The sequence below is a fragment of the Tasmannia lanceolata genome, unplaced genomic scaffold (genome assembly GCF_043159265.1).
Source record: "Tasmannia lanceolata isolate RefF3 unplaced genomic scaffold, GAP_Taslan_0.1 ptg000016l, whole genome shotgun sequence".
Classification (NCBI taxonomy): Eukaryota; Viridiplantae; Streptophyta; class Magnoliopsida; order Canellales; family Winteraceae; genus Tasmannia; species Tasmannia lanceolata.
Window position 1 is genome coordinate 8,314,798 of NW_027518693.1, and position 19,861 is coordinate 8,334,658.

The window sequence follows — 19,861 nt, forward strand, 5'->3', positions numbered from 1 at the left end:
CTGAGTTGCAATCCTACCCATACCAAGATCCAATCTACAGGACCGAAATCCCACAAGGCAGCAACGACCATCTGGAGGCGAGTCTTGGTCTAGCCACGCTCCGCTCCATCAAGCCCAATGATTTAGGCGTTCACACAACCACATCGAGGGACCATTTGAAAGATTGTCGCATGAGTACACTTTCTTGCTCGGATAGCTGAATCTAACCAAGGAACGAGGCAATGAGTGCACCACATCCAGATCTGCCAAACCTGAAGTCTTGGTCATTCAAGAAGCGAGCAAGCCACATGGACTAAACTGCAAGGCTTGTGCCTTGCTAGGGCGGCTAAAGCTACCCTTCACGAATTTATGAAAAGCCTAGAAATTGCCTTGACCACAAGGCCTACGGCGGTGATTTTCAGCCTCCCAACATGCATTGTCTTTGGCACCCTTTCTCGAGGAATAAAATTGGACCATCCCTTTGAAAAGCTCATAATCCGCACCCTAATGCTCTGTTTGGATGCCGGATTTTTTTTTTTCCTGGGATTTATGTGGGTAAAGGTAGGAGACAAAAGAGGGGATAAGCATTAATTAGAGAAAGATATTATAATGAGTGGAGAGAGAGGGTAGAGAGAGAAAGAGAGAACACCCTTTTCAAGACAAGATTTTGCTGATGTCACTAAGAAAAAGCTGACGTGACCACTAAACCTTTACCCACATAAATCCTGGGAACAAAAAAAACCCAGCAACCAAACAGAGCATAAGAAGAGTGTTAATACCAAAAAAAAGGCTGTAAGTATCATTTTTTCTAGTAATCATTTGAAGAACATGCATACAACTTTTTAATATTTTTTTTAGAGATATGCTAAACTCAAAGGCGCCCTTGCAAAAAATGGAGTGAAAGGGCACCCTCATTGGGTGCATGTCACAATCATGCATTTATTACTTTTTGACTTCCAGCTATTATAAATGCACGATGGTGACATGCAGAATGAGGGCACCCTTGAGTTTACCATATCTTTGCCAGCTTTGGACATCCCATAAGGCATTTCGTGGAACGGCTGTTGCATGAGAAGGCAACACACCTCTGTGAATCAAATGAATAAGACAAAAAGTAAGCCTATGTGGCTGCTCTCTAATGCAAATGCCATTCTGCAAAAGGACTTCTGCATGGTCCTTAGCAAACAGACACTAAAAACCTTAAACCCTAGAAATGGTGAGTACGTCACTCATCTCCACTAAAAGGCTAAAACCCTAAACCCTGTAGTTTTTAGAGTACTACACCCATCTCCACTCCAAACCAGTAAAAATCCCCTCTCAAAATTCAGAGCAATCACAAAAGAGACGCCTCTCACCTGCCGAAATTCATATCATCGAGTCCCAAATCCTAAAATCCTAATACCAGGAAAACTTTTAGCTATGCAGCAAATGACCATTTTGCCCTCGATAACCCTAGCCCTCCGATCTACATAGGAACTGTATATTATGAAAACCTTCATACGTCGGAGGGCTAGGGTCATGATTTTTGGGCTACAACCGATTTTAGATCATGGTCCATGAAATGGACAGTTTGGATCATCCAATGGTGTCAGGCTTACAGTACTTTTTTGAAAAATACGGGACTATAAGAGCTCACACCGTATAAAATCTCTATCAATGGACAAACGGATATCGAGGGATAAACACTTCCCAAGAAAACCTAGGGGTATTTTTGTCTCGTCGATTTTCAATAAAACAAAGTGTTCATCTGACAGGTATCACCCTAGGATTTCCTTGTATTAATGCTTACTTGCAGCCGTTTTGTTATTTGATTGATTCACTCATTGCTCTCTCTCTCTCTCTGTCACACACTACGAGGTTTTCGCTCTCGTTCAGAAACCACTGTAGTAGATTCCTCCTCTTTTTCTTCGCTTTCATCATTTCATTCCGCTCTCTGCCAATCTCTTGTTTCTAACTCCAAAAAGAAGATACCCCGTATAAGGATTAAGGAAACGCTTTCATGGCCCAACTACTACCTTTACAAGCTTTCTCTTTCATGCTTTGTTGAATGTGGCCTCTGCTTCACCTTAAAACCAAGAGTTCGAAAAAGGAACCAAACATTACCCTCTTTTTTTGCCGGGGGTTTTGGTAATCTGAAAAAAAATGGAGGTTTCTTGAACTGGGTTGTTGGGTTTTCTGGAGAATCTCAAAAAGCAAAAGAGATAATACTCCTGTGTGAAATGGGTACTGCCGAAATGTTGAAAATGGTGGCCTTTTGAAGTGGTTTTTTTTTTTCATAGGTGAGAAAAAAGTTAGTATTTTTTAGTGGAGATGCTAGAAAGTAAAATGGGTTCAGATGGAATTTTGAAAATGGAGATATTCTGAAGTGGGTTTTGCAGAAAAGCCGAGATTTTGAGCAGAAAATGGGTTGTTGGAGCTCGAAAGTTGAGAATAGTGAAGCTCTGCGTCTCTGTAAAGAACGAAAGAGATTCATCAAGCAGGCCATTGATTCAAGGTATGCTTTAGCATCGGCCCATCTTTCTTATATTCAATCTCTTCGTAGTATAGGAATTGCTCTTAGGCGATTTGCTGAGGCTGAGGTTTTGATAGAATCATCTTTATCCACATCGGCTACTGAATTGGACAAAACCCCTTCGCATTCCTCACAACATTCCTCTTACCCATCACCATCTCATTCCAAAAATCCCCAAATTCTCGATTCCCCATTGAACAATGAAAGCCCCTTTTCACCTTCTCATTCCACCATGAGTTACATGAGATCTGGTAGAGGTGCTGCTTTGACAGTTAGGCTAGATTCATCTTCTTCAGTGAATTGTTTTGTTGAAGATGAATCTATGGCCTTTCCTCTGCCGCCTCCACCACCGCCCCCGGATTCTTCGTGGGATTTCTTTGATCCCGTTGTTTCAACAGAGAATGGATATAAACAGAATTTTGATAATTTGACAGATTTGAAACAGTTCAGGGAAGATGGATTTGGGCAATTTATAGAAGAAGAAATGCGAAATTGGGAGAAGGTTAGTTTAGAGGACAATGATGAAACCTTCAATGGTATTACCTCAAATAAATTTTCGGATTTAGAACGAGAACAGGTTGGTGAGGATAAAATGGTTGATTCTGAATACATTGCTAATGGGTCTGAAGGAGCTTTGGTTGGAAATGCGGCTTCTGAGCGATGCAGTTCAAAGAGAGAGGAGACAGGGTTGGAGAAAGAAGTACACACAGAAAGGGAAGATCCTTCAGAGTTCATCACCCACAGGGCTAAAAATTTCTTATCAAGTATAAAGGTTATTGAACATCGCTTTTTCAGAGCCTCTGAATCTGGCAAGGAGGTGTCAAGAATGCTCGAGGCGAACAAAATTCAGCTGAGCTTTTCTGAGGGCAAAGGTAATCTACATGGTTTATGTGAAGATTTTGTTGTACAATGTAAAATTCCAGCCTGGCCATTGGTTCTTTTAGTAGCTTATGACCTATTGAGGAGTAATTTTAGTAGTTTTTACTTATCAGATATCTGGGAATCTGTTATTTTTTGTTGGCTTGAACTTTACCTGTGGTTGTGAATCATGTGGTACAAGCTCCTTACTAGATTTCTTGGGTTCACAGGGAGGTCACCTGCATCTTTATTACTTGGTGCCTGCCATCTAGTTTGTTGCGGGAGGGAGATTGAACCTGTTCCTCATGGTAAGTTGATTTCACTAGTCGTTAGCCTTTAATAAGTTGAAGGACAATAATCTTATTATATAAATGGGCAGTGATGGTGTTTTTTTTTTGGTAATTTCAAGAAATACTTAATATAACATTGTGCTTATAAATCATTGGGGGTTATGGGTTTTAGGTCTGCCTCATGATATCTAATCTCTCAATGTCTATGTAGAACCTCCCCAACATGTGACAAAGGTTATCACTTGGAACCGATCAACATCATCGCAGTCATCATCATCGAAGAATCCTCTTGCAGCAGCGTCGAGAGATGACATTGATGACAGTGGTAGCGATTTTGTTGAAGAGTTCTGCATGATTTCGGGGAGTCATTCCTCTACCTTGGACAGACTGTATGCATGGGAAAGAAAACTTTATGATGAAGTGAAGGTATTTGAATTTGAAGAACATTGTTCATTGATCTTGCTGATTCTGTAGTGAACTTATGGGAAACCCTCTGTGAATGCACCTTCCTATTTTATCTCCCTTTAGACTGGAAAACAAATGAATTGGTGTAGACTTGTAGTTCCAAATTTATACTTTTTTTATTGCTTATATTACTTTACATTATTTTCTTGCGACTAGCTAAATTTTTATTCAGTCTATTTTATTTTATTTTGCTCTTTTTTATTCATTCTAACTTTAACAGCACACTCTTATGTGCATTACATTAAGCCCTTCATTTTTGTTTGTCTCACTTACAGTGCATAGTACAGTAAATTAATCTTCTTTTGTATGTGATTATATTCTGTAGAATTTTCCTTTTATCCATTATCGTTTAAGTTTCTTTCCAGTAATGTCCATGCATCAAGTGCTCTTTACAGTATTAATAAATTAAGTCCTCTTTATGCACCAATGCCCTGCCAAACAGCCAAAATGTAATTTCTTTTAAATATAAAAGGAGTTCTTAGATATGAGAGGGCTGATATTAAGTGGGCCTTTTCTGTCCCTATAGGGATAACTGATTCTTATGAGGCGGAGCTAAGGGCGATGCTTCAAGGCATTAGACTTACAGAGGAGAGGGTGTTGCCTTCTTTGGTGGTGGAGGGAGACTCCATAAATGTCATAAGTTGGATGCTTGGGAGTCACCTCACCTTTGGAGATTTGCTCATTTGGCAGATGAGATCCAGGATCGTGTGGGGGACTCTCCTGTTTCCTTCCCGCATGTGAGAAGATCTGCTAATAGTGATGTGGTAGGCTAGCTCGGTCAGGGGGTTGATTGGCCCTGATTAGGGGTTGGTAGGCTAGCTCGGTCCCGTTTCCTTCCCTCACGAGTTTTTAAGCTTCTGTTGTATCTTATTGTTTCTTTTTCTTATGTATTGACCATTTAAGTTGCCCCTTTGATATCCTTAAATGAAATGTTTTGCCATTCAAAAATTTTAAAAAATAAAAGAATTTTATTTGAAACCAGAAAAGATAAAAATTACAGAAGGGGCAGAGATTGCCCATCAAAATACAACTCCCTCCCAAGTCCCCTTTAGCTAATCAACCAGCAACTTTTGTGTGGGGAATGTGGGAGAAGAAAATACAGTACAAGCTACTAATATCCAAGATCTCGCTGATGGGTTCAGCAAGCCTCCAGGGCCTTTCAGAATAAAAAAAGCATATTGGCATAATAATAAAGAAAAAAGAGGAGAGAGGGTTTAGGGGTGGGTAGGGGTGTTCATTATTCGGATATAACCGAAAACCGAACCGAACCGATCTAATTCGGTTATTTCGGTTCTGTTTTTTGGATAATCGGTTTGGTTTCGGTTTTGAATCAACTCGTCATTCGGTTTTCAGTTTCGGTGTCGGTTACCAAATTTTTTTTTTCGGTTTATCCGAAAAACCGATTTGTCTTTAATCCAAAAGATAGTGGCTTTTGGCTTTTGCAAAGATTTCCTCTTTTGTTTGTCCTCGTTAGCCTTTACTCATTTGTTTTTATATTAAATTAATAATGCTTTTGACTTTTGGCAGCTTTTGAGTACTTTTCTTCAAAACCATGGGCTGGTTTTCACATTCTCCAAAAAAATTATAAGACTTATGACAACCCATGTGACTTTTAGAGGAAGGTATGCAGATAACAACGAAAGGGCTAGTTTAACAAAGGGCTGATATAGGAAGGTCTGCATATGAATACCCAAATTTTAGTTCTAGCAAAGTTATTTGGGTGTTTCTTCCAAGTTTTCATTTCTCATTTTTAGAAACCCACTTCGACCATGGCTCCATCAATACCCAATACGGCAATCCCACATTCAACCGCGATTAGGGCTTGGATCCGAAGGAAAAGGAAAGGGAGAAGGAGAAGGGATTAGGCAAACATGTGAATGTATCACTTCATATTAGGTGATTAGTGTCTCTTTATTTTTCATCAAATCTGTGCATTTTTTATTTTGTGTCAAAATCACCATTCGGTTTTTACCTAACTAACCGAAAACCGAACCGTATTTTTCGGTTTCGGTTCATTTTGGTTATCCAGTAAATTGGTTTCGGTCTCGGTTTTAGATTTTAGGTAACCGAAAATTTTTGGTTCGGTTAATTTCGGCTCATTCGGTTCAGTTTTAATCGATTGAACACCCCTAGGGGTGGGGTTGGGGGTTAGTGTGATGTTTTTAAATATAATGTGTGGAACTAGAAAAATCACTTATACTCGAAAATCAATATCTCCATTCATCTTAGTATGTCCTCTTCTGTCACAAGGTCTATTGCAAATTCCCCTTGCTTTCTTGAGTAAACGGATAGTTTTGTGGCGGAGGAACGTATCCAAAATTTAAGCTTCTTATAACATGATGTATCGGCCGACCCCAGCTATTTTGGGAGAAAGGCTTAGTTGAGTTGAGTTGAGTATAACGTGCTGTATCGAAACTTCACATTTGTCATATTGAATATGAAATGTTGTTGAATTGTCTGAATTAATGTCTGCTAAGGTTTCAATGTTCCGTCACATACATGCATTGTTTACTAATGTTGATTGAAAGTGGAACTTATTTTAGCCGAAGTCTTATACATATGTGTATTTACACTTTTCATTGGTACTATTTATAACTCGAGACCATATTAAACCTGTACTTTTCACCTGCCATTTTTTTGGGAAATGTTATCAGCACAACCATATTTTGATATTTGCACAAACCTAGCTGTCTTTTCTTCTTTAATTGGCTAGTGAGAGCTTTTTGGGAAATGTAGGAACCTTTTGACAGCTCTTTAAATACTAAAAGACAAGATGATTTGTGAATGATTTCTGCGCTCCACTGTTTTGATAAACATGCGCTCCACTTGTTTGTCGTGTAGTATTTAAAGGGATCTCAGAGGATATTACGGTTCTCAAAAAGCTCTTAAAACCCTTTAAATACTACACGACAAACAAGTGAGCGCATGTTTATCAAAACATTGGAGCGCTGAAATCATTTATATCAAAATATGGTTGTGCTGATATCATTTCCCTTTTTATTTTTTATCATTCCTATTTATTTAGGTGTTTTATTGGATCTGTTTTTCTGGTCCAAAGCCATATGAAACTTGTACTTCTGGCTCCTCATTCTTTCTTCACCTTGCTTTTGCTAACTATGAGGTCATTGGTTTCATGAATGAAAAAGTTGATGTCTTATTGGTTCTTGCCAAAAATAAGACTAGTATAATGTTAACTGCAGTCGAAGACCTGACTTTTGCAAAAGGGTGCAGCTATTGGGTGGGAGGAATGGCTTATTTACTTTAGTTTTTTTTAAAAAAAAAATAAATTTAGAACTAAATGAGTCAAGTGGAACAATCAACTAACATTTATGTCCAAGACACGGTGCTTATTCCATCATGTTTGATAAAGCATGATGAGTACATCTGAAAATAAAACTTTCAAAAAATAAAATGTTTCTGTACCTTGGTTTAAGGTGGCAGTTGATACGATTAGGATCATAGTGTTAGTTGTTGGGCCATCTAGGAAGTAGGAACTGGTAACAACAAAACTTTTAATGGTTGTAATTTCAATTTACGGAAAATTTTTTGCAGGGCAGTGGTGGCATGTTTTTCCTTTACACATTTGCCAAAGAAGGATAGTGTTTGTCACATATCATACAGTTCATTTGGGGTGTTTAGAAATTGATTAGATATACCATGTCGAAAAGTTCACTAAATATTCTAGTACTCTTTTTTTTTTAATGGCAAATAACTAGTGCTCTTAGTCTTATCACATTTGTTTTGGAATTTGCTTCGGTCAAGTGGATTTGATCTTCATATAATTAAATATGGGCCCTCCACGTTGCTCTCGCTAGCAAATTTATTTGAAATAACTGTTTTAATCATGCACTCTATAGAGATGAATCAGTTATGTGAAGTTTGAAAGGGTCCTTACTGTTTGATTCTTTCACACTAGAATGCTGCCTTCTGCACAGGTGTGTTTGATTGCAAAAAAGCTCGGCAACCGTTGCAATTTGGCTCGGATTTGGAATGTTATTCCGTGTTTGGTTGCCAAAATAGCATTGCACTCCCCTTTGACTCCCAAGGATGTCTCCCATGCAATAATTGCATGTCTAGTGAGGCGGATTTCTTCTCACCTCCTTATGACTTTCAAACTAAATTCTCCCAAAGCAAGGGATTTTTCTTGAATTTTCTAGGGAATGATTCTCTCTCTCTCTCTCTCTCTCTCTCTCTCTCTCTCTCTCTCTCTCTCTCTCTCTCTCTCTCTCTCTCTCTCTCTCTCTCTCTCTCCCTCCCCTATGTATTCTCCTACTCTCTGAGTATATGCTGCGCAACCAAGCACTACTTACACTATTCTCCAAGGTAATTCTAGACAAGTCAAATGCTTGTGTCCTCCCGTTTGATGTCTTATTCCACTACTCTCCGATCCACCCTGCGCGTCCAAACATAGCCTTATGGATTCATTGCAAATCGCCTCCATAACATATTTCCCTCAGTCTCAATTATGATACTTAAAAAAGGTAAATGGGGCTTACTTGGTGAGGAGATGTCAGGAACTTCTGAGGATATGATGAAACTTGTGTCCAAATGAAAAGCATTACATATTAGTCTTTACCGAATTTGGAAGAGTATATGAGTTGCACAATTTGATACATCCCAGAAAACCAGCTTATTCTTTCTTACGCTCATACGGCATTTGCAGACAAATTTGAGTCTTCAAGTCTTGAATGTGCAACAACTCCTTTTAATACATACAAGATTCAACACAGAGCCCTGTTAGACTAACCCTTTATTGGATGCAAAACTTTCAGGCTTGAATTTCCTAAGCACGCTTTAGATCTGATAATGCAAAATTTAAAATGCAGCAAGTTGGAATGAAGTTACTTCTGAATAAATCCTGCTGAGTTTGGAAATTGTCTAGGGAAAATAAATGTTATTTTGTTGTCAAACTTTGTATGGATAATTGGACTAATGACTCAATACCTATGATATTGAGAAGGAATATTTTTATTTTATATACCATTAAAAAATATTTTTATTTTATATTATTTTATATATATTATTTGCGAAATTTGCTAGCGTCCATTGCAGAAGGCATTTCGCCGATGGTCTGTTGCATGCGAGAGCAGCCACGTCAGATGAATAAATGAATGAAGACAAAATCTGTTGAAAAGTGAGCCTGTGTGGCTGCTCTCACCTGCAACAGACCATTCGCGAAATGCCTTCCGCGATGGATGCTAGCAAATCCCATTATTTGCTTTTATGGTTAGTTATTGGATGAGTTTTTGAAGTATTATCTATGGTTAAGGCATTCTCTTCTATTTCTTAAGCCTTTTGCTATCACATAAACCTTTTTTCAAACAATATATGAAATATTCTTTCCTCTTTTGTTTATTTATATAAAACTATTCATACTTGTTCATTTATTCTACTACTGTAGGCTAGTGAGTCCATCGGGAAGGACTATCATCGGAAATGTAATCTGCTCAGGCACCAGTGTGCTAGGGACTTGAAACCCCAAGTGATAGATAAAACTCGAGCGGTTGTGAAGGATCTACATTCACAAATAAAAGTAGCTTTACATGCAGTTGATTCAATATCAAAGCGAATTGAAAGACTGAGAGATGAAGAATTGCAGCCGCAACTTGTAGAGCTGATACAAGGGTACGTTTTAAATTTCTCCTATAGTCCATTTAGAGGACTTCAAACTTGAAAGAGCTCCGTTGATGTGTTTTGGTTTTACCTATATTTCAATTCTAACCTCTCATGGATATATGTAGAAGAAGTATGTGAGATGTATGCACAAGTTATTAAAATTCAATTCCCAATACAAGTTATTAAAATGTGGTATCAGGTATTTGCATATGTAATGTAGATGGTATGGGATATCTTGGCCATTGGAAAGTGACTAATTCTTTAGTTTCTTAGCCGTTACATGGTTTCTTTTCACCCAGACTGTTTGATATTGTTCTAAAAGTATGATTCATTGAGGAACTTTATCATTAAAAGCATGAAATTTCCTCATCTGTTAGGGCCCGTTTGGATGCCGAGAAGATTTTGATTTTGATTTCTCACATTTGCAGCCCTTTTTGTATTGTAATTTGGATCGGATCAAATTCTTGGATTTCTAATTCAGCAGCTGACAGTGAAAAAAACCAGATTTCTAAATTTGCTGTGGAAATAAGAAATTGGAAATCCACAGATCTGGCAGTTTCCTTCACAACCTCTCCCCTCCCCTAGGAAGTACCCCTTCCCTCTCTGTCTCCCTCTACATGAGCTGCTGGATCTATTCAATTTGTATTCAAAACTCAATTCCAAATCCGAATACAAAATGGGAGGTATCCAAACGGGCCCTTATCTACTCACGGTAAATATGTGATTCTGCCATCATGACTTCAGCATTGAATAGCTACTTGTATTTGTACATTGAAGATCAACAACAGAAAGTTAATAACAAAGGAATGAGGCAATATCAGTACCTAAGCCAAGAGGCATTGTCATGCATGGTTTTAAATTTCCATTGAAACCGACACAAAACAACCAAAATGTTTCTGTTTCCATCCCCACCGAAGCTGAAACCGAAATGCATGAACCAAAATTGCTGTAATAGTTGTATACTATATGTTTATGTATTGCATAGTTACATTTATATGAATTGCTTGTGAATGTGGTGCATGTATTTATAAGCTAGCTGTTAAAGTTAGCAGGAACCCTTTTCTCATATATATATATATATATATATATATATATATATATATATATATACATGTGAAATTTGGGATGTACTAAATTATCGGACATGCGCAAAAATACATGTCATTAGGTGTTCCATGTTTTTAAACCATTATGGATGGTTGTCTTGCTTATGCGATGGTTTATAAACGTATTTGTACTTATTCTAGCATTTCTTAAAGTTTCATCTTTAAATTTTATCATTTGTATATGTTTCCAAATGTTTCTGTGATTTTACAGGATTTATACCTTAATTTCCAAACCGAAACAGAAATGTTTCCGTTTCCGTGGTGGCTGAAACCGAAACTGAAATTTAAAACCTTGGTGTTAAGTGAGTTTCTTGTTAGAACATACTTGGGTTGTTAGTGGTAGTCTTGTAGCTACTAGTGCGGCTTAGTCTCAGTACTCGAAATCCATTATCTTCTAGCATATTCAAACACCGAATTATAGCAACTCCATACTTCATGACTTCTGGTACTCTGCAGATTGATTCGGATGTGGAAAGCAATGCTCGAATGCCATCATACACAGTACATCACCATCTCGCTAGCCTACCACACAAGAAGCTCAGCATGCATCCCCCAAAGCGAGTCCCACAGCCAGGTTATTGCCCATCTTCAGAATGAGATGGAGTGTTTTGGCTCTAGCTTTACAAATTGGATTGATGCCCACAACTCCTATGTGAATGCTCTCAACAACTGGCTTCAAAACTGCATCTTAAAACCATCCCAAGAGCACTCTAGGAGAAGAATGGCTTTCTCCCCCCGCCGAGCTCTTGCCCCTCCTATTTTTGTTCTCTGTCGTGATTGGTTGGGTGGACTCAAAGCCTTGCCATCTTTGGAGCTCTCTGATGCCGTCAAAGGATTTTTATCAGACTTGTGTGGTGCATTTGGGCAGCAGGTAGAGGTACAACAAAAGAAACAGACAGCCAATGATTTGGAAAGCAACAGAGAAACAGAGAGTAAAGAGGATGAAAATTGTGAAAAGGTTTCAAACTTGAGCAGTTTACAAGCAAGCTTGACGCTGGCACTTGATAGGCTGACAAAGTTCGCTGTGGCTTCATTGAAAATGTATGAAGATGTTAGACAGACAAGCGAGAAAGCTCGTGCTGATTATACAAACGCTAGAACGAGATTTTGAGGTGGTGTAATTAGATTGGAATTCTAAGAGGGGAGGAGGCCACCTCTTTTGTAAATTATTTTTCCATGGAAGCACTTTCAGAAGAATTTGAGTAAACTCTTGGGTTTTGGCAGGACTGAACTTCCCAAAAGATCAGAGTAGGATTTGCTAGCATCTTCATGTATTATGGGACTGTAAATTTCTTTCTACCAATAATGGCCTCCCTTTACATGGGTTTTATCTTTCTTTTCTTCTTCAGCTTGTATTGCCCGCATAGATAAAATTGGAGTGCATATATCAGAATGTAGCATGACGTAAATGAAATGAAGTGGATTTATCCTATGTACAATCCAGACACAAACTCAAAACCTGAAATTCAGAATAAGACGAGAATGAAAGGCTGACCAATATGGAAGACAAAGGAGTCAACAACCTTACACCAATATGAGCTCCAAATATTGATAATTTCTGTAATAACCACCCAGCCCTTATATTACAATGTTTTACCAACAGCTTTATACACCTTTCCCTTCCAATATTTAAGTTTAACATAATCAGCTCAGGATTAGTTAGAAAAGAACTTTGTATAACATTGAAATTGGATTATACTAATAACCATAAACAGCATGGAACAGGAGCAACATTTAAAATACTGATATCTCTAGTCAAATCTGAAAACTAATCTTGTACTTCCCTAAATCTTCCTAATCTAAAATTCAAGTTCAACAGAACAATTCAAGAACTAAACGACCATATTTCATAAAACTGATAATACTGCTCAATAAAAATAATCTCTTAAATGACCAAAGGAGTAATCATCAAGTAATTGGAAGTTAATAGCATCATTTATTTTCAGTTACATGTGCCAAATAGTTCATCCATTACATGAATAAGAGAGCAATTACCAAACAAGTAACAATTCATAAGATTATTCCATTCCAAGCAAATACCTGAATCAAACTGTCCATGACACCAGCTAGAAAACAATCAACAGACCATGGGAGATTGATTCGATCTCGACTACCAAGATGTATACTTTATTTCATATATTCACACAACCACATCTAAAGTAAAATCCCACAAAATTCCTCAATATGAATCTGAAAAGTTCAGTCTACGACTACAATCAGCAGATTCGACAAAGAAAAGAATATTAAGCTACAAATCCCATATATATAAAACTAGGGAATTGATATATCCGCCCCTTTTGATCACCTGAAACACCCCGTCAGTGTTGAAACACCCCCTGTCAGTGTTTGTGGCAATCAGGGGCATTGAATTCTTCTGAATTAAGTACAACAGCCCCTCTTTAGTCATTGATACACTGACAGGTGGTGTTCCTGGTGATCAAAAGGGGCGGATATATCACTTCCCTAGGCTTCAACTCGACTTGTTTAGTCTCATGCTATTCTTACTAGAGCAATTCCAACCATACGAAATTTCAGATAAATTCTCAAGTCAAATAATGTGAGCAATAGCACTGTTATTCTAAAAAAAAATAAAGAAATCATATCAGTTGTTCATAAAATTTTAAGGATCATCTTGATATCTACATCTTGGATCGACCTCTTTTCAGTGACTTTGAATTTTCTATTCAAATAAAGAAGTTTAGTATTAAAGATACTGAATTCATCATATGTAGATTAAAGAAAAGGATTACTCTTCTTATGATCTGCTAAATTTCTAAAGAAATAAAAGGATTTTTGCACATTAACACTAAACAATGGCAACATCAAAGATCAACACAAAGCTTGAAAATAAAATCTCTCTTTATCTCTTCATTTCAGAAATTTTCACACAGATGTCTTCATTTCAGAATTTTCTTTTGTTCCTAGTAGCTTATAAAGCATAGACAACAGCAGTTTGTGTATAGGTCCATAGTTTGGTGTGCTTGTACTTGAAAAATGTAAATTGAACACCACTTCTTCTTTGGACGATCTTAACCGTTCATTTGTTTGTCCCCTGTAGTAGATAGGTTGTTTACCAAAATATTCTCCATAGTTTTTGCTAATACGGATGGCTCAGAAAGAACTTTATGAATCGAAGGGCCAGGATCATCCTTTGGAGACGATTTTGGGGACGTGACCTATCTACGGCGATGAAAAACAAATGAATGGTTCAGATCTTATCTGCAAGTAAAGGTCAGTTTCGACATTGAATAAGAAACCTCTGTTAGGGTTTCTCAATGAATGAACGGTCCAGATCTCTTTCAACACCAATGTATCAAATTAAAGTATTAATTAATTTACTTTCCAAAAGTATTAATTAACGTAAAATAATAATTTATTAATGCATAATAGGGCATTGATACCTTGGATCGGAGGTTTGGATTTTTAATCCGAAAAGACGAAAATGCCCTTTCTACTCGGGGGAACTATGGGGCTAATTTCGTAATTAAATTGCCGATAAATATAAACCATCATCTAGGGTTTTGCTTCACATCTTTTATTTCTCCCACAGCGGTAGCAAACTAGCAACTACTGTGGAACTTCCTTCAGATCTCTTCCGATTTAAGGTGAATTTCTTCACCAATACCTAATTTTTTCTTGCTATCTCCTCTTTTATGCGTAAAATCGTAGGAAAATCTTGTTTTTTTTTTTTTTTTTTTTGTGATAGAGCTGTTTTCTCTCAAACTTTTGCCGATTCTCTTTGTTTCTCTGGTAGGATTTATTTTTATGGTGATACGATTCATCGTCTGTATCTCTATCCAATTTCTTTTCTTTGATCCAGTGGAATTTGATAAGAGATTTTAGGTTTCATGCTTTCATTTTTGTTTTTGATTGTTCTTTGCTTTAGCTTTCCTTCAAGATCTTCTCTGTTCTATTGTTTATTGCATGTTTTGGTCTTTCAGTTCGTAGTCAAGGTAATTCCTTTTTCTTTCTGATATTATATTTTTTTATTTTGTGTTTTGCATGGTAGATTAATATGAGATTGTGGATCAATAGTTTTAGGGTTTTTGATATTTTTTTGTAGTTGTATAGCTTCTGATGATTTAAGTGTTTGTATTATTTTCTGACGATTGTCTTTCATTTCAAGATCTGCTCTATTCTTTTGTTTATTGCATGTTCTGGTCTTTCATTTCGTAGTCATGGTAATTCCTTCTTCTTTCTTATATTTTTTATTTTATGTTTTGCATGATAGAACCATATGAGATTGTGGATCAGTAGTTTTAGCTTTTCTGATATAATTTTTTAATTGTATAGCTGCTGCTGAGTTCTGTGTTTGTATGATTTTCTGACGAGTTTCTTTATATTCTCTGGTTTAAAGAAAGTATATCATTATTTTTGATGGATATATGTTTAGATCATCTTAGTTTTGAGTAACTATCATGATTCGCAAGTTCGCAAAGTCTCAAATTTTTTTTGCTTGGAGCTCATATAATCCTTTCAGAGTGGATCATGATTCTGTGTTGTTATATTGACGTGATTCCCATTGTTTTTTTTCGATTTGGTTGTCTGATGGTGAATACAAGATTCAGCATCTATTTACTTTCTCAATAGATCAGTTTGAGAAATTATCTCGCTTTTTTATGATTAAAGTTTTATCTTAATTAGACTTAAGTTGTGCCTGTAGCCCTAAGAAGTCAATAACCTCTATGCTGTGACGAGATTTTTTTTTTTTTTTTTTTTTTTAATGATTGATGTAGGCACTTTAGATGGTCATTCTTTCTGATTTCCCCACTATTTTGGAAAGGGAAATGATAAATGCGCCCCTTTTCATCAATTGGGACACCCAGCAGCAGTGTATCAATGACTGCAGAGGGAATGATGTACTTCACGTCAGAAGGATTCAACGGATGTGATCGCCACATACACTGCAGTTGGGTGTCCCATGTGTTGAAAAGGGGCGCATTTATCATTTCCCTTTGTAAAGGGCTATTAGAAATGTTGGAGATGTTCCATTTAGATTTTAAAGTAAGCAAGATTTTGAACGTGGGTTCTACTTTTATGGTACAGACTGTACTCTGTTACAATTCTGTTTGAAGGTGGCTTTTACTTTTATGGTACAGACTGTACTCTGTTTCATGTCTCATCTATGCATTGTTGATTTGGAGTTTTATGATCCTCAAATGCCATGGATTATGAAATTGCGTGCTCTCTAATCTCTTGTTGCTATTCCCTTTACTGCTACCTCCTTTTGTAACTGACTACCATCATGTCTTGAAAAAAGTTTGGAAGTTAGGTCTCCCAAATGGATTGTACTTTGTGTGTGCATTTTGCATTATATGCATGCTTTTGCCTTAGTCTACTTCAGAGGCGTTTTTAATCAACAGTCCTACCCTTGAGTTGCATTGTTATCTTGATTATATTCCTTGGAGTGTGTTTATTCTTTTGTGTGTATATGTTGCATTCTACATGTATGCTTTTATCTTAGTCTACATTGTTGGCATCTTTGGCAACAGTCCCACGCCGACATTTAGAATTTAATCTTTGGAAGCTGAAGTGGATAGCTGATTCCATTGCTGGATTAGCTAATCAATCACTGATTGATTAATTTTGTGCTACAGTGGTTTTTTTCTCTTGTGGGTAGCCGGTTGTTTCTCTTCTTTTGATTTTTGGACTTTGACCATCTCGGTTTCCTCTTTTTAATAAATTCTTTGGATATTATTTAAAAAAATAAAATGCACACTTCATAAAATGAGGGTCAATGTATGTCGGACAAAGATGTTTAGAATATCTTCTCTTTATCATTCATATAAATCATTTTTATTTACTTGGCTTCTTTTTTAATTGACTTGTTTGAAATGATCCACCGTGTAACTTTTGCGGTGGTGAACAGTTTTTGAATAGCTGACTTTACTTACCTTTATGTCCTTTTACCTAAAGTTCCTTACCTGAACCCTTTAGGTTCCACTCATAAGTGCAATAGTCCTCTTTCTCTCAAGTGTTTTATTAATTTCTGCATGTTAATAACTAATTTATACTGGGGCATTTAGTCTGAGTAGTGTGCAGTTTATTTGATGAAATATTGTTTTTGTGATTAGTTCTCATTGTTCATGTTAATTCCATGTAAGAGTTTTTAAATGGTTTTTTTTTTTTTAACATTAATGGTGGTTGTTTTGTTGCAGTTGGCATCTTACTAGTAGAACACTTTTTGGCATTTGTTTATTTGTGTAAGCTTTTAATACATTGAGTAATTAGGGCAGCATTAGAAATTGTGATACACGTTGAAGAATATGCTAGTTAGTGTTGTGAATCTATAAGAACTACATGAGCGCTGAGTGCTTTCAATATTTGTTTGCTAAAATCCTTTAAAGCAGAATACTACCCTCCGCATCGTGGCTAATAATGCTTTTTAATCTTCTGTTGATGTTTACCTCTGGCACCTTTTAGTTTTTATGTATGGATTGGTGTTTCAATCTGATTTTGTTCTATTTTTCTTTTATCCTGTAGCTTTTTTAGTTCTAAAGCAAAACAGTAATGGGTAAGGAGAAGGTTCACATCAACATTGTGGTCATTGGCCATGTCGACTCTGGTAAGTCGACAACTACTGGACATCTCATCTACAAGCTCGGAGGAATTGACAAGCGTGTGATTGAGAGGTTTGAGAAGGAAGCTGCTGAGATGAACAAGAGGTCATTCAAGTACGCATGGGTGCTTGACAAACTAAAGGCCGAGCGTGAGCGTGGTATCACCATTGACATTGCTCTGTGGAAGTTTGAGACCACAAAATACTACTGCACTGTCATTGATGCCCCCGGTCATCGTGATTTCATCAAGAATATGATCACTGGGACATCCCAGGCTGACTGTGCTGTCCTCATCATTGACTCCACCACTGGTGGTTTTGAAGCTGGAATTTCGAAGGATGGCCAGACCCGTGAGCATGCATTGCTTGCGTTTACTCTTGGTGTCAGACAGATGATCTGTTGCTGTAACAAGGTATAATGTTACTCTAGGTATATTGTTTTTCTACAATTAAATGGTGCTAGTAAGCTGGTGGGAGTTGATTTTTCTTTTATTTACTCCTCCAATTTACTTTAAGGTACTAATGAAATAATAGATAGATGGTCTATATTCTGGAAACTGTGGAAGTACTCAGAATTTTGGATGCTTTTTACCCAATCTTACCGCCTTAGATGCTTTTCACTTTTCCAACCTTAAAGATGGATTTAGTTATTACTGATCATATCATGTTTTATCAACTACTTCAGTTTTGTTTCTTTATATTACTGAAAAAGTTTAAATGAAAATTAATTCATTCTAGGCTAGTTACTCTGTCTGATGCACTTCGTTCCATAGTCCACTCCATTGTCTAGTATTGGGGTTTATAGCACAATTTAAGTATTCATGTTTGTTCTCGTACAAATTTATTCCTTGGGGATAGATAAGCATGTCTCTTCATGTTGTCCTTTTTTTAGCTCAGCCATTGATGATAAGTGAATACATTTCTCTTCATTATCTTCCTGCATTAATAGTAACCTGATGTTCTTTCTTTGATTGATCTGTTTATAGATGGATGCTACCACTCCCAAGTACTCAAAGGCAAGGTATGATGAAATCGTGAAGGAGGTCTCTTCCTACCTCAAGAAAGTCGGGTACAACCCGGAAAAGATTGCATTTGTCCCTATCTCCGGTTTTGAGGGTGACAATATGATTGAGAGATCCTCAAATCTCGATTGGTACAAGGGCCCTACACTTCTCGATGCTCTGGACATGATCCTGGAGCCAAAGCGTCCCTCAGACAAGCCACTCCGCCTTCCACTTCAGGATGTCTACAAGATTGGTGGCATTGGAACTGTCCCTGTTGGTCGTGTTGAGACCGGAAGCATCAAACCTGGAATGGTTATCACATTTGGCCCAACTGGTCTCACCACTGAAGTTAAATCTGTGGAAATGCACCACGAGGCTCTCCTAGAGGCCTTCCCTGGTGACAACGTTGGCTTTAACGTTAAGAATGTTGCTGTTAAGGATCTAAAGCGTGGGTTCGTTGCCTCTAACTCCAAGGATGATCCCGCTAAAGAGGCAGCCAACTTCACCTCACAAGTGATTATCATGAACCACCCGGGACAGATTGGAAATGGGTATGCTCCAGTTCTGGATTGCCACACTTCACACATAGCAGTCAAGTTTGCAGAGATTTTGACGAAAATTGATAGGCGGTCGGGGAAGGAGCTGGAGAAGGAACCCAAATTTCTGAAAAATGGGGATTCTGGAATGGTGAAGATGATCCCTACAAAGCCGATGGTGGTGGAGACCTTCTCGGAGTACCCTCCTTTGGGACGTTTTGCTGTGAGGGACATGAGGCAGACAGTTGCTGTGGGTGTCATTAAAAGCGTGGAGAAGAAGGATCCATCTGGTGCTAAGGTCACCAAATCAGCTGCAAAGAAAAAGTGAACCGATAAGAGTTGTGCATCAGCGTGGCTGAGCACTGTTAGGGGTTTCGAGTCAACTAGCGCGGTGTCGAGTGTTTGGATGCAGAACTGGGTGCTTGATCGGCGGTGGCAAAGGTATGTGTGAGGTGCCGCTTTAAGAGACCATTTTGTTTTGTCTGCTGTTTTTTTCTTTTATGGATCTTATGTTTAATTTGAGATTCTAGTTTGTCGTTTTGAAGTATGTTGGGTCTTAGTTTGAATTGAAAGACCTTAAAATAAAATCGTTGTTTCAGTAGTGGGGGGGTTTATTTTATGTTTGAAATTCCTTGGGGGAATGAATGGAGTGACAGATTTATATTATTATACTGTCTTCCACCCACATCTGATGACAATTGGACAGCAATGATCCCATTGATGTCTGTTCTTCATTTATTAGTTGGAACTCACCTAGTCACCTCTTATCTGAACCCATCTTGGTTCTCCCACTGTTTAATTTGGTGACTCTGATTACTTGATCGAGCGCCCATTGTCTAATGGAGAATGCCAGGGGTTTTGCAGAACTTTGGGGGATGGGTTCGACTACCATTGGGCTCAATTTATTTCCATCTTGCTTATCCCAAGGAACATATT

The 19,861-nt window shown here is 37.6% G+C and overlaps 2 protein-coding genes across 2 annotated transcripts; both read left to right on the forward strand.

Annotated features, from left to right (window-relative positions):
* Nucleotides 1–1,260: 1,260 nt before the first annotated feature.
* LOC143848542 (protein ROLLING AND ERECT LEAF 2-like) lies at nucleotides 1,261–12,158 on the forward strand. The gene is made up of 5 exons (XM_077357495.1): nucleotides 1,261–3,363; nucleotides 3,580–3,657; nucleotides 3,851–4,065; nucleotides 9,506–9,729; nucleotides 11,283–12,158. Exons 1-5 carry the CDS (start codon nucleotides 2,382–2,384, stop codon nucleotides 11,935–11,937), a joined length of 2,154 nt encoding a protein of 717 aa, XP_077213610.1. The 5' UTR covers nucleotides 1,261–2,381; the 3' UTR covers nucleotides 11,938–12,158.
* Nucleotides 12,159–14,294: 2,136 nt separating this feature from the next.
* On the forward strand, nucleotides 14,295–19,526 carry LOC143847823 (elongation factor 1-alpha-like). The gene is made up of 3 exons (XM_077356601.1): nucleotides 14,295–14,431; nucleotides 17,310–17,798; nucleotides 18,372–19,526. The coding sequence occupies exons 2-3, from the start codon at nucleotides 17,337–17,339 to the stop codon at nucleotides 19,251–19,253; spliced, it is 1,344 nt and encodes a 447-aa protein (XP_077212716.1). The 5' UTR covers nucleotides 14,295–14,431; nucleotides 17,310–17,336; the 3' UTR covers nucleotides 19,254–19,526.
* The last annotated feature ends 335 nt before the right edge of the window (nucleotides 19,527–19,861 follow it).